General features: G+C 48.4%; 1 protein-coding gene across 1 annotated transcript in view; it reads right to left on the bottom strand.

Moving 5' to 3' along the window:
• Nucleotides 1-2,922: 2,922 nt before the first annotated feature.
• Nucleotides 2,923-15,177, bottom strand: part of fbxl16 (F-box and leucine-rich repeat protein 16) — a 31,623-nt gene continuing 19,368 nt past the window's right edge. The window contains exons 2-7 of the mRNA XM_030381306.1: nucleotides 12,810-13,599; nucleotides 11,894-12,136; nucleotides 8,880-9,145; nucleotides 7,102-7,186; nucleotides 6,112-6,175; nucleotides 2,923-5,539 (exon numbers count right to left, since the gene is read on the bottom strand). Coding sequence (XP_030237166.1) covers nucleotides 5,391-5,539; nucleotides 6,112-6,175; nucleotides 7,102-7,186; nucleotides 8,880-9,145; nucleotides 11,894-12,136; nucleotides 12,810-13,592 — 1,590 coding nt within the window. The 5' untranslated portion in view covers nucleotides 13,593-13,599 and the 3' untranslated portion in view covers nucleotides 2,923-5,390. The remainder of the gene's footprint in view (nucleotides 5,540-6,111; nucleotides 6,176-7,101; nucleotides 7,187-8,879; nucleotides 9,146-11,893; nucleotides 12,137-12,809; nucleotides 13,600-15,177) is intronic.

Genomic DNA, 15,177 nt, shown 5'->3' with positions numbered 1-15,177 from the left:
TAGAAAGTATTTTCAAAACTGCTGCCAGAGATTGAGTTTGGGATATTTTGGAAATAACTCTGAATAGAAAACACATTACAAATACCATAGCCATCAAATCAGTGAATCCAACTGTGAATCCAATAGTTGGTGATGTTTCTTAATGCAAGTCATTGTATTACAATGTATTATTATACATATATATGTCATTGGATTAAGATACGAAAAGGAGTCACAACCGAAAACAGGACCTCAATTGGTTCAACTTTTAATTTATAATAGCAAGGAATGAAACCTCCATAAAGAGACTGGAAAGGAAGGAAATAGTTCCCCCTTGTAATTGCCTTCCAACTGTCAGGTGAAATACATCGATTTTCTCAAAGATACTTTTTAAGAAATGTATATTAGAGGCTGTACTACAAAAGTCAGTCTCTGATATACAGTATATATGTGACGCATATTTCAGAGCAAATATAAATAATAATAAATAAAAACCAGCTGGCGGATTCCTCTCGTTCCCCGGCTAGCCAACCTGTGTTCACGCTAATGGAGCCATTAATATTACTGTGCCCAAGATCCCATCACCCACAATACGGCTCACCTCTCTGGCAAGAAGCGCTCCAAAAGTCTCCCTGGTTACGTCCGTTTGACCAGTTACAGCTTGCATAGCGGCGCAACAGACGATAGCATCTGGCCTCACCGGGACAACAGATAACAGATGACAGAGTAGAGAGGACAGACAGTAGGACAGAGGACAGCGTCTGGCCTTTCACCGGGACAGAGGACAGACAGTAGGACAGAGGACAGACAGTAGGACAGAGGACAGACAGTAGGACAGAGGACAGCGTCTGGCCTCTCACCGCGACAGAGGACAGACAGTAGGACAGAGGACAGACAGTAGGACAGAGGGCAGACAGTAGGACAATGGACAGAGGACAGACAGTAGGACAGAGGACAGCGTCTGGCCTCACACCGGGACAGAGGACAGACAGTAGGACAATGGACAGGGGACAGACAGTAGGACAATGGACAGAGGACAGACAGTAGGACAGCGTCTGGCCTCTCACCGGGACAGAGGACAGACAGTAGGACAGCGTCTGGCCTCTCCCCGGGACAGAGGACAGACAGAGGACAGACAGAGGACAGCGTCTGGCCTCTCACCGCAACAGAGGACAGACAGTAGGACAGAGGACAGACAGTAGGACAGAGGACAGACAGTAGGACAATGGACAGAGGACAGACAGTAGGACAATGGACAGAGGACAGACAGTAGGACAGCGTCTGGCCTCTCACCGGGACAGAGGACAGACAGAGGACAGCGTCTGGCCTCTCCCCGGGACAGCAGGGGAGCCAGGTGAAATGCTCTGCGTTGAGCTCCATGGTGAGGTCTATAAGGACCGCAGGCTGGTCCCACCGTGACCTGAGGCCTCCCTGGAGGACGGGGGACCTGGCCCGCCCGGGTCCTCAGTAGAATACTGTTAATACTTATCGTCATTGTGTGTTTATCGTATCCAAGCACAGAGGAGTACATGAAGCATTGTACAGCCAGTTAAACACAGAGGAATTTGCATGGGAAAAATACAACTTAAAACTTGAAATTTGAATAAATACATATTCCTTATGCCTTGAAACAAAGAAAAGAATCAGCAGCATATCTTTCTTTGTTTAAATTCTTTAATCAGTGTGCAGAACATTGATAAACAAGACTTTGAGTCCTTTTTGCACACTGTCTGCACAAAACAAAACAGTTTGTTTTTACAAACGGACGTAACCTGGCCTATATTATTTGCAAGTCAAAAGCTTTCAAAATATGGAAAAATGGCACATCAACCAAAGCAACAAAAAGGAACGATTCACCAATCTGTGGCAGAAATGAGTCGCTGGGCCAATTCACCAAACATGAGAACGACAGCAATGCTTTGTGGGACAGGTTGCCAGCATAAAACGACCAGTGCTTTACCAATTTCAACATTGGTTGTTACTCCTGCTTGTGTTTCACTGTTAACCATCAGTGGGACGACATGTGGGACATGAGCAAGGGGAGTCCGGTTAAACAATGATGTCTTTGATCGGAAAGTCATAAGAGAACAATGTATATCTTTCTTTCATGGTGCATATTGTTATTCTTGTATTGGTTTACAGAAGTGAAGGACAGCTATTCCAAGTATAACTCCTATGTTTCACATTATCCATCAGAATACTGGAACATGGAGTTGAAGTCGTGGCCGACCACATGGATAACAAGCAATGTCTGAGAGAGCTTCAAACGCACACTTACTTCAACCATGCCTCAACCCACACAACACTGGATCACTTTTCTCTGCGGTTTATTCCATCATATTTTCATGAGAGCAATGGACTAGATAGAAAAGTGTTCTCTGTCTCCTGTTGCTGTTGTTGGACCCTCACACACAGCTGGAGCTTATGATGTGAACGCATTATGATGTGAACACATTATGAATGTGAACTCATTATGATGTGAACACATTATGATGTGAACACATTATGAATGTGAACTCATTAAAATGTGAACGCATTATGATGGGAATGCATTGTGATGTGAATGCATTCTGATATGAACACATTATGAATTTGAATTCATTGTGATGTGAACACATTACAATGTGAACACATTATGTCTGACATCACACAGCAGAACCGTATGATATGAACTCTCTCAATCTAGTCCAAAAGAGGGTTGTCAAAGAAACAAAACATCCAAATGATTCCACCTCATCAATCAATCAATCAATCAATCAATCAATCAATCAATCAATCAATCAATCAATCAATCAATCAATCAATCAATCAATAAATACATAAATAAATAAATAAATAAATAAATAAATACATAAATAAAAACAGCAATTATTAAATAGATATTGTTTGATTGAAATAAATAAATAAATAAATTAAGAGTATGTACATTATCATGACAAGCGGTTTTTTTTTCTGAAAAACTGCTGTTGGTCAAAAGACACACAGCTAACTGTGGCCAGCATTTTACAGCGCACAATAAATATTATGCATCCATTACAGTTACGTGTAGTGTCAGTGTTATGTCCTCTAAACCGACTCCTGGTGTGGGAACCAGAATAGGATGTGAACTGGGAATGTGGGGATATGGGGGGGCCTGGTGTCAACAGTGTGGTGCATTCAGCCCTCCAGAGTAATGACAGCTCCAGCATCATCATGATGCTAGGAGGCTAGCAGGCTAAAAGAGGCTAGGGGCTAAAAGAGGCTGAGAGGCTGAGAGAGGCTAGGAGGCTAAAAGAGGCTAGGAGGCTAAAAGAGGCTAGGGGGCTAAAAGAGGCTAGGAGGCTAAAAGAGGCTAGGGGGCTAAAAGAGGCTAGGGGGCTAAAAGCGGCTAGGGGCTAAAAGAGGCTAGGAGGCTAAAAGAGGCTAGGAGGCTTAAAAGAGGCTGAGACGCTGAAAGTGTGTGTGTGTGTGTGTGTGTGTGTGTGTGTGTGTGTGTGTGTGTGTGTATGTGTGTGTGTGTGTGTGTGTGTGTGTGTGTGTGTGTGTGTGTGTGTGTGTGTGTGTGTGTGTGTGTGTGTGTGTGTGTGTGTGTGTGTGTGTGTGTATGCATGTGTTGCTTGTTAGTATTTCCCAATTTATGCTCACTCAGGCCTGCCTTATTGGGGTCAGGTAATAGATGGTCCACAGGTGAGCTCACAGCGTCATCCTTGGGTCATCACCACCATTACCTTGATGAAGAGGATGAGTTCCCCCTGGGTTACCCCTGCCCAGCTGAACGAACTGTTTGCTTATGATCGTTTACATGTGCCTTTGAAAGTAAAGAGCACCTTGAGGCTTGAGCTGCTTTGAGCTGCCAGCAGAGGAGGGCTACAGAGAAGTTGTAATGTTAGTACAAGTACATGTCTAGTACAAGGGTCTGTGTTTAAAGCCTTACCTGTGACGGCTCTCACACAGAGCCCTCCACAATGGCACAAATCATTGCTGAGTCATTAGTGTGTGTTTGATTAACAATCACTGGCATAAAAACAAATGTTGCTTGGGTTAATTAAATAGAACTATCACCCAATCCAAAATATTTGTCATTTTAACATAGGAAAATAACTTGTATGTTGGCTAAAAAAAGACCCCCAAAATATTATTATATTCACCATGAGTCGCTAAATATTCATCAGAAACCTAATTATTGATTACAAAAACCTTACTGTCATTCTTTTGACACATGCCACAAATGGCTGAAAGTGGCCCTTTGGTCTTCAGACTCTGGAGCCATGTTATCCTCCAGTATGGCGCCTCCACTACGGGGACAGAGGGCTCCTGGGGGTTGTAGTTTCTTGATTTGCACATTGGTGTCTCCTTTAACAGTTGTAACCCTTGCTTAGTAAAACAAAATGAAATTGAAAATTAAAGAGAACAACAAGGCTTCTCTGGACATCAAAATAAAATTGATATATATGTTGAAGGATTAAACAAAAGATAAAGTGTATTCAAGACAAGTGAATAAAGCGTGCAACTCTTTTGAATTTGATATAGACATAGAAATGAACAAAGTAAACCCTGGTGGTGGATTCCACAGAACGGGGGTCGGCCCTCTGAGGGCCAGGAGAAGAGGAGAGGAGTTCTGTCCATGCTCTTTGCGTCAAATTAACCCATCCCTTGTTATCTGATCCTGATTCAGCTGCTCTTTGGTTCTCAAGAACAGCTGTCAGCACCTCGAGCACCCACCAATCATCTGGAGCTAGCATCACAACTCTTTCTCTCTCTGGGCGTCACAACTCCACAAAGAGAGAGGTCACCTTCTGAGAAAAATAATAGGAACTATATTACACCAAGTAATGGAAATATCAATGAGAGTACTAATTATCTGGAGAAGTAACATCTGTTTCATTTGTCACATAACATTATGTCTGCAATAGTCTTTAGTAGTCTATGAACATAGTTTCGTGGTGTCTTCGAAAGTCTTTCATTCTGCCTTTGCTGGTGCTATGTCCATGCCATGTTCAGCACCAAACCTTTCTTAGTATTTGAAACATTGCAGGAAAACACACTTCGGTCAATTAGAAAAGCTTTCCTCCAGCTTTCCATCTCCCTTTGTAAACGTTTCTTTTTCACTTAAAAAAAAAAATAATCAAGTCAGGCAAGAATGCCTCGCCAAGGATCTCCATCTCCCTCTGGCGCCCCCTCTGGCGCCTCAAGATCATAACGTCCATCACATCCCACCAGGAAAAGGGTTAGAGCCTTCGGTACCTTCCATCGCTTGTCACTCTGCCCGGCTGCAAGTCCAATTGATGATGAGGGGGGGTTGCTTCCAGGAGGAGGGGGGGGGGGGACTTTCAATGAGAGGCAAGAAAATAACAAGGACGAGGAGGTGGTAGGGAGTTCAAGTGTGGTTGGCGTCTCTCTGTGTGGTGTTCCTCAGGGCGTGAGGAGGAGCCCTACTCGATCACCATGCAGTGGGGCAGGTGCTGGGAGTAGTACTTGAAGAGCTCCGCCGTGGCCCCAGGGCAGTTGGTGAGCTCCAGCTCCTCGAGGTCCTGCAGCTGGATCAGCCCAGAGAGACCTGTGGTGGTCAGCAGGGGGCAGCCTGGGAACAACAGGACAAGGCATGGGTGACTGAGTCCCACTAACCTGCTGGGACACACCTTGGCCCTTTACCTGTACAGTCTGCACCTCAGCTTCTGGAAGTTACATCTAACGTACACTCAAGATACTAAAGCACACGACCCCGCCCTTAAGTAAGCACACAGCTCAACACTAAACTAATACACATGACTCATCACTAAACTAATACACATGACTCATCACTTAACTAATACACATGACTCATCACTAAACTAATACACACTTTTTATTTAACAAATAATTTTGTCAACATCCTCACTTGACCTTGAGGCCAAATCAACACTTGAACGTGTGTTTTCTTTACTATAAGTTTGTCTCTGAGTGTAGACACCCTGCCCATTGGTGCTTAGAGATTTCCATTAAAACAAGTGAACCACCTGTCTCTCTGTAGAGAGAGGAGCCCTCAGACTCCTAAAAGAGACCTGCCACAACCAACTATCTTCTAACGTGAAACAAGTACTTCATAACCTGTATGGAGAAGGGTGTAGATGATTATTTTATAAAACAAAAGAGTCAGTGGATGTGATGCAGTACCTGCGAGGGATAGGAGACGAAGACTTCTCATTCCAAACAAATGCTGGAGCCCAAAGTCTTGTACCTGAACACAGACACACAAAATCAGAATGAAAGGATCTTTAAGTAGTGAAGCACTGGGGGCCCAAGACCCTGGTGAAGGAATACACAGAGAAGAACGAGAGACCTACTGGAGCTGAAGCTACTGGAGGTGAGACCTACCGGAGGTGAGACCTACTGGAGGTGGGGCCTACTGGAGGTGAGGCTACTGGAGGTGAGACCTACTGGAGGTGGGGCCTACTGGAGGTGGGGCCTACTGGAGGTGAGGCTACTGGAGGTGGGGCCTACTGGAGGTGAGACCTACTGGAGCTGAGACCTACTGGAGGTGAAGCTACTGGAGGTGAGACCTACTGGAGGTGAGACCTACTGGAGGTGAGGCCTACTGGAGGTGGGGCCTACTGGAGGTGAGACCTACTGGAGGTGAGGCCTACTGGAGGTGAGACCTACTGGAGGTGAGGCTACTGGGGGTGAGGCCTACTGGAGGTGAGACCTACTGGAGGTGAGGCCTACTGGAGGTGAGACATACTGGAGGTGAAGCTACTGGAGGTGAGACCTACTGGAGGTGAGGCTACTGGAGGTGAGACCTACTGGAGGTGAGACCTACTGAAGGTGAGGCTACTACACATATAAACGGGAGCTTAACTTTAAAGAAAACATTTATTATAATGATTTCTCTCTAGTTGGCTAGGGGACAAAGCTACAAACAGCAGGAGCATGCAGCTGTGTGTGAGCGTGTGTGTGTGTGTGTGTGTGTGTGCTTGTGCGTGCGCATGCGTGTGCGTGTGCGTGTGTGCGTGTGTGCGCGCGTGCGCGCGTGCGTGTGTACGTGTGTGCGTGTGTGTGTGTGTGTGTGTGTGCATGCGTGTGCGTGTGCGCGTGTGCGCGTGTGCGTGTGCGTGTGTGCGTGTGTGTGTGTGTGTGTGTGCATGCGTGTGCGTGCTAATGGGTCACCTGACAACACCAGCGCAGGTAGAGACTCCTCAGTGTGGACATGGTTGACAGGTAGCCCAGGCCGGTGTCTGTGATCCGCACGCACCTACATGAAGAGAACAGAAACACACATCACCATCACCATGGTTACAAGACAACCATCGCTTGTCATACGTGACGTCACCAATCACCATGGTTACAAAGATCAACCATTACTTGTCCCTGACATCATTAAGTGGCTTTCTGCTGCTCTTCCCTTCCCTCTCCTCCTCTCTCCTCCTCTCTCCTCCTCTCCTCCTCTCTCCTCCTCTCTCCTCCTCTCTCCTCCTCTCCCCTCTCCTCCTCTCTCCTCCTCTCTCCTCATCTCTCCTCCTCTCTCCTCGTCTCTCCTCCTCTCTCCTCTTCTCTCCTCTCCTCTCTCCTCCTCTTCCCTCCTCTCTCCTCCTCTCTCCTCCTCTCTCCTCCCCTCTCCTCTCCTCTCCTCTCCTCCTCTCTCCTCATCTCTCCTCCTCTCTCCTCTTCTCTCTTCTCCTCTTCTCTCCTCCTCTCCTCCTCTCTCCTCCTCTCTCCTCATCTTTCCTCCTCTCTCCTCCTCTCTCCTCTTCCCTCCTCTCTCCTCCTCTCTCCTCCTCTCTCCTCCTCTCCTCTCCTCTCCTCCTCTCTCCTCCTCTCTCCTCCTCTCTCCTCTTCCCTCCTCTCTCCTCCTCTCCTCCTCTCCTCCTCTCTCCTCCTCTCTCCTCTTCCCTCCTCTCTCCTCTCCTCCTCTCCTCCTCTCTCCTCCTCTCTCCTCTTCCCTCCTCTCTCCTCCTCTCCTCTCCTCTCCTCTCCTCTCCTCTCCTCTCCTCTGTTTCCGTTTCCGGTGTGTGTGAGTGTGAGCGGCGCAGAGTTTTGAATTTGGCCGAGGGATCAGTGGTTGTGTCGGGAGGTTTTCGGGAGGAATGGCGTCCCTCGAGACGCCACCTCCGTCTATCCGGCAGGGAGTTAGGATAGTCCCGCCGGATAGTAGCTTTACTGTGGAGGAAGTTCTGTTGGCTGTCGGTGAGCAGGTAGGACATGATAAATTATCTTTTGCATCTAGAATGAACAAAGCATATTTATTATACTAAACATTATAAATCAATTATTGGCATATTGGCTCTTACACAATGTTTAGTGGGAAGGATCAACATCGGTTTATTATACGTGTGCAGAATATCTAGAAGCCTATCGTGGGAATGTTCTGAGGGGGCCGGTCAACCCAGAATGATAGTACTACCGACACAAGCTGTGGGAGTATGCTGCTCACAGGACTACACTCTGTTACACTATGGACGCTTCTGAAGGTTCTGCTTTTAAATATTAACAAAACATTTCAATTTTAAACTAGTAATTTTCCTTTAGTAGCATTATTACAATGATTATTGTGTAATCAAATACCTTGATTGATTCTGTATAATTTCTAAATATGAATTCATAACTTCAACTTTTTATTGCATAACCCATGAAAAGGCTGCAGTTTGAGTAGATTAGCTGGTAGAGTTTTAACCTCCGCTCAGCAGAAATGTGATGTGCGTCATCCTGCTACGACCCCCCCTTTCTGACTGCTTTCACCTGCAGTGATAATCTAATACTCAATAGAGTTACCAACATGACATATTGAAAAATGTGTGTGTGTGTGTGTGTGTGTGTGTGTGTGTGTGTGTGTGTGTGTGTGTGTGTGTGTGTGTGTGTGTGTGTGTGTGTGTGTGTGTGTGTCAGTGTGTGTGTGTGCGTTACATGCACCATCACACCAGGTGCTTTGCTGTAAGGATCACACACACCTGTCCAGGACCAGCTCCTCCAGCTTGTGCAGGTCGCAGGCGATGTACTCCAGGGCCATGTCGGTGACCCGCGGGCACCAGGACAGGTCCAGGCTCCGCAGCTTGCGCAGGTTCTCGGCCACCAGCTCCACGCCGTCGTCTGTGATCTTGGAGCAGCCGGAGAGGCTGAGGGCGGTGAGGTTGGGGAGGCTGTGCACCATGTTGACCACTCCGTGGTTGGTGATCTCCCAGCAAGAGTGCAGCCGCAGGGTGTGGGTGGTGTAGCCCTGGAGTAGGAGTGGACTTCATTAGTCTCTTCATTAAGACACAAACCATATAGCAACACAAAGACACGGCTGGTATAGACCACCTATAGACTGGTACGGACCTCCTATAGACTGGTACGGACCTCCTATAGACTGGACCTCCTATAGACTGGTACAGACCTCCTATAGACTGGACCTCCTATAGACTGGTACGGACCTCCTATAGACTGGACCTCCTATAGACTGGTACGGACCTCCTATAGACTGGACCTCCTATAGACTGGTACGGACCTCCTATAGACTGGACCTCCTATAGACTGGTACGGACCTCCTATAGACTGGTACGGACCTCCTAGAGACTGGACCTCCTATAGACTGGTACGGACCTCCTATAGACTGGACCTCCTATAGACTGGTACGGACCTCCTATAGACTGGACCTCCTATAGACTGGTACGGACCTCCTATAGACTGGTACGGACCTCCTAGAGACTGGACCTCCTATAGACTGGTACGGACCTCCTATAGACTGGACCTCCTATAGACTGGACCTCCTATAGACTGGTACGGACCTCCTATAGACTGGTACGGACCTCCTAGAGACTGGACCTCCTATAGACTGGTACGGACCTCCTATAGACTGGACCTCCTATAGACTGGACCTCCTATAGACTGGACCTCCTATAGACTGGTACGGACCTCCTATAGACTGGTACGGACCTCCTATAGACTGGACCTCCTATAGACTGGACCTCCTATAGACTGGACCTCCTATAGACTGGTACGGACCTCCTATAGACTGGTACGGACCTCCTATAGACTGGACCTCCTATAGACTGGTACGGACCTCCTAGAGACTGGACCTCCTATAGACTGGACCTCCTATAGACTGGTACGGACCTCCTATAGATTGGGCCTCCTATAGACTGGTACGGACCTCCTATAGACTGGTATGGACCTCCTAGAGACTGGACCTCCTATAGACTGGACCTCCTATAGACTGGTACGGACCTCCTATAGACTGGACCTCCTATAGACTGGACCTCCCATAGACTGGACCTCCTATAGACTGGTACGGACCTCCTATAGACTGGTACGGACCTCCTATAGACTGGTACGGACCTCCTATAGACTGGACCTCCTATAGACTGGTACGGACCTCCTATAGACTGGTACGGACCTCCTATAGACTGGACCTCCTATAGACTGGTACGGACCTCCTATAGACTGGTACGGACCTCCTATAGACTGGTACGGACCTCCTATAGACTGGACCTCCTATAGACTGGACCTCCTATAGACTGGACCTCCTATAGACTGGTACGGACCTCCTATAGACTGGTACGGACCTCCTATAGACTGGACCTCCTATAGACTGGACCTCCTATAGACTGGACCTCCTATAGACTGGTACGGACCTCCTATAGACTGGTACGGACCTCCTATAGACTGGACCTCCTATAGACTGGTACGGACCTCCTAGAGACTGGACCTCCTATAGACTGGACCTCCTATAGACTGGTACGGACCTCCTATAGACTGGACCTCCTATAGACTGGTACGGACCTCCTATAGACTGGTATGGACCTCCTAGAGACTGGACCTCCTATAGACTGGACCTCCTATAGACTGGTACGGACCTCCTATAGACTGGACCTCCTATAGACTGGACCTCCTATAGACTGGACCTCCTATAGACTGGACCTCCTATAGACTGGACCTCCTATAGACTGGTACGGACCTCCTATAGACTGGACCTCCTATAGACTGGACCTCCTATAGACTGGACCTCCTATAGACTGGACCTCCCATAGACTGGACCTCCTATAGACTGGTACGGACCTCCTATAGACTGGTACGGACCTCCTATAGACTGGTACGGACCTCCTATAGACTGGACCTCCTATAGACTGGTACGGACCTCCTATAGACTGGTACGGACCTCCTATAGACTGGTACGGACCTCCTATAGACTGGTACGGACCTCCTATAGACTGGACCTCCTATAGACTGGTACGGACCTCCTATAGACTGGTACGGACCTCCTATAGACTGGTACGGGCCTCCTATAGACTGGACATCCTATAGACTGGACCTCCTATAGACTGGTACGGACCTCCTATAGACTGGTACGGACCTCCTATAGACTGGTACGGACCTCCTATAGACTGGACCTCCTATAGACTGGTACGGACCTCCTATAGACTGGTACGGACCTCCTATAGACTGGTACGGACCTCCTATAGACTGGACCTCCTATAGACTGGTACGGACCTCCTATAGACTGGTATGGACCTCCTATAGACTGGTACGGACCTCCTATAGACTGGTACGGACCTCCTATAGACTGGACCTCCTATAGACTGGACCTCCTATAGACTGGTACGGACCTCCTATAGACTGGTACGGACCTCCTATAGACTGGTACGGACCTCCTATAGACTGGACCTCCTATAGACTGGACCTCCTATAGACTGGACCTCCTATAGACTGGTACGGACCTCCTATAGACTGGACCTCCTATAGACTGGTACGGACCTCCTATAGACTGGTACGGACCTCCTATAGACTGGTACGGACCTCCTATAGACTGGTACGGACCTCCTATAGACTGGTACGGACCTCCTATAGACTGGTACGGACCTCCTATAGACTGGTACGGACCTCCTATAGACTGCTTGTCTGCTCTGAGGACAGGGTTAGGTTAGGGTTAGGGTTAGGTTAGGGTTAGGGTTAGGGGGTTAGGTAAGGGTTAGGGTTCAGCGGTCACCTGTTTGGCGGTGAAGTAGGCCATGGCCGTGTCCGTGACGTGGTAGGCCTGCAGGCTGAGCTCCGACAGGTTGGGGAGGAGCTGGGAGATTGCGGCGATTGCGTCGTCTGCCACGTTGATGCAGTCGCTGACACTGAGCGAGGTGAGGCGGGCGTTGAGGCTGGACCAGAGGCCGGCCTCCGTGAAGTCGTTGCAGCCCGACAGCTCCAGGTGCATGAGACCCTGCATCTGCTCCAGCATCACCTGGGGGCGCAGACAGGACTGAGTGGGGGCACACACTTTGGATCTGTTTATAATTTAACTGCTCTGCTGTACTTTCTGCTTTTAAAACCGATGAACAAATAAACATCTTAACATCCCCATCATCATACATGTATCCTGGTGCCCAGAAATATCTGCCAACAATATCAGTGTTCCCAATGGCAAGGCAACCATGTACTAATCACATGTGAAGGCGTGAAAACACTGTAATTCATTTTTTATCGAATTGGAAAGTGTTGATAAGCACTTATAAATAACCCTAAGTAGATGCAACACGATCCCTGTAAGAGGCAAAGGATGTTATCTTAGATACATAAATATACCAATATACAAAGCTGCTTACAATCGCACTGATAAACATATAGCATTCATGAGAACATTCGTAGGTAACAGTGTATTCTGTCTCATACCTGATTCCGATCTCATTTGATTAAAATCGGTTCAAGTCCTACATATTTGTATCAGGTGCCTAACCCTAACCCTAACCTTTATCTTGTCCTTTATTCACATTATTCATTCATATATCTGTTGGGACTGAAGTACTTATTCATTTAGCCCTAAGTTACACATCCAGCCTGTTAAACACACTTCTAGCATTCAGATGATTATCAACTGGATCATGGAACATGTGACATTATGGATCGCATCCCCTCACCTCCAGGCCGGCGTCGGTGATGGTGGAGCGCTTCAGGCTGACGGAGCGCACGCCCTTCTTGGACAGGGGGTAGTTGTCGATGAACTCGCAGATGTCCAGGTCGGACACGCCCACCAAGCAGAAGGCCTGGAAGCCGCGCAGGGCGAAGGCCTGCAGGCTGACAAACTCCTTGTCCCCGCTGGGCTGCAGGGCATACAGCTCCTTGGCGTGCAGGATGGGCATCACGCCCTCCCAGAACTTGGGCTGGTACAGCACCTTACGCCACGTCTTGCAGACCTGCGCCAGCGCGCATTTCTCGGCCGTGGTGAAGAACCACAGCAGCCGGTTCAGCAGCTTCTCGTCCAGCACCAGCTGGCGCTCGGCCGGCAGCAGGGGCTTGGGCAGCGTGAGGGGGGGCAGCTGCAGCGGGCGGAGGGAGGGCTTCAGGGCCAGCGGGGGCTTTCCCGCCTCCAGGCCGTTGGGGCCCATCAGCAGGCCAGCCCCCAGACCGGGGTGGGGCCCGCAGCCCCCCTGGGGGCCCAGGCCGGCCTCCAGGTGCAGGAGGGGGTGGGGGTGGTGGTGCAGGTGGTGGTGATGGTGGTAGGGCAGCGGGGAGGGTGGGGGGGGGAGGATGGAGGGCACCGAGGCGGAGGAGGACTGGCACAGGCGGTTCTTGGCGGCGGGCGTGCCCTTGGTGATGCTGGCGCTCAGCATGCCGTTGGGCTGGGCGGGGGGCAGCTTCACCATGCCGTTACGCGTCACGCAGGGAGACTTCAGCTCGCCGGGAGCGGACATGTTCAACATCTGGAGCCTGGAGCGAGACACAGCAAACCTGCATCATTGATCCAGCAAAAGTGCATTACATCATTAAGACATTCAAAACATGACATGATCATCCAATAATATCTTTGGAATGCACCGGTGTTTACAACGATACATTGAACAGCGTAACAGCCCTGATGGCTAAGTGGGCAGAGATGTTGGAACCATATCATCTACATGCTGCCCTTCAAGTGGGACCCGACCATGAGTCCAGTAAAACAAGTTCCTTCCTAAACAGCTAAACTAGCTGTTCCTAAACTAAACAATCTACTCTTGTACTGAAGGTTTGAGGCGTCCCTTGCCTGGTTTCACTTTTGAGATGCTATTCCGGATAAAAAGTAGGTGTCCTCCTAATTGGTAAATTCTCACAATAGGAACATTACAAAAATGTAATATGCAGCGATTCTGAGACAGAACACCAGTTGTGGTCATATGGGAAAAAAACTAATATCAGATACTTTATGTTACAGACATTCTCTTCTACTCTCTTGCAACTAACCCTAACCCTACTGCAGCAATGTCATCATGTGACGAGTATCGGCAACAGCATTTAAGTTTAGCCGCGGCAAGGTAAAATACTCCACAAAACGTTTAACTAGCACCAAGTGATGTAGGCTTTATTACTCCTTTATGACCCCTCCAATGGAGTGGCGAAGTCACGCCCCTTCCGGTTTCGCCCATGGGACCTCTGAGATCGAAAAATATGAATGGGTTTCAATGGAGAGAAGACGACTCCATTCAGGCCTCCTCCAAAGCCACGCCCCATAAACACATGAACACGTGACCAGCATGCTAGCTTTGCTCGCTAGCTTTGGCAATCGCTGTCGAACCTTTAGAAGACTCCGCTCATGTGCAATGAGGTCAGGGACAGAGTGCACTCACCAGCTCTCTTCAAAACAAACTGGCTTTGTGCGAGGAGATCCGCAGTTATCCGCATTTATAACATTTTCATTGAAAGAATATAAAGACAGCAAAATGGCTTTGAACTCCTGGGGAGATATCGACAAAGGCTGGAGAGCTATGAGAGCCTAATGCGCAGGCTTTTGTCCGACGGTGGGTGTATGGGTTATTATTCTGCTGTATTTGTACTTTGTTTTGATGTGCTTTACATTGCATGGTATAAATTGCATGCTATGGGGCCATAGATTCATTGTTTTCACATTAAGCCTTTTAGGATATACTCATATATATATACAAAGCTTTGAATGTCAGGTTTGGTTTTACTTTGTTTTACTATTGGAACGTTAACTTTATGTTAACACGTTAACATGTTAACTTTATGTGAACATGTAACTTTATGTTAACATGTTCACTTTATGTGAACATGTTAATATGTTCCGGTCCCTCTGACTGCATCATCCCTAATAGAGAGGCGAAGGCACGCCCCTTCCGTTAGAGCCCATGGGGCCTAGGTGGGGGGGGGATTTGACGCGGAGTCCTGACTGGGGGGGGGGGGGGGGGGGGGTGGTAAGACGCAGAGTCCTAACGGGGGGGGGGGGGGGGGGTATGGTTGGACAAGGAGTCCAGCCAGGGAGGGGGGGAATTTCGCAATTGCTCATTCGCGTAA

This window comes from Gadus morhua, chromosome 2, assembly GCF_902167405.1.
Source record: "Gadus morhua chromosome 2, gadMor3.0, whole genome shotgun sequence".
Classification (NCBI taxonomy): domain Eukaryota; kingdom Metazoa; phylum Chordata; class Actinopteri; order Gadiformes; family Gadidae; genus Gadus; species Gadus morhua.
Note: the sequence above shows the minus strand (reverse complement) of the source record. Positions and strands in the feature narration are given on the sequence as shown.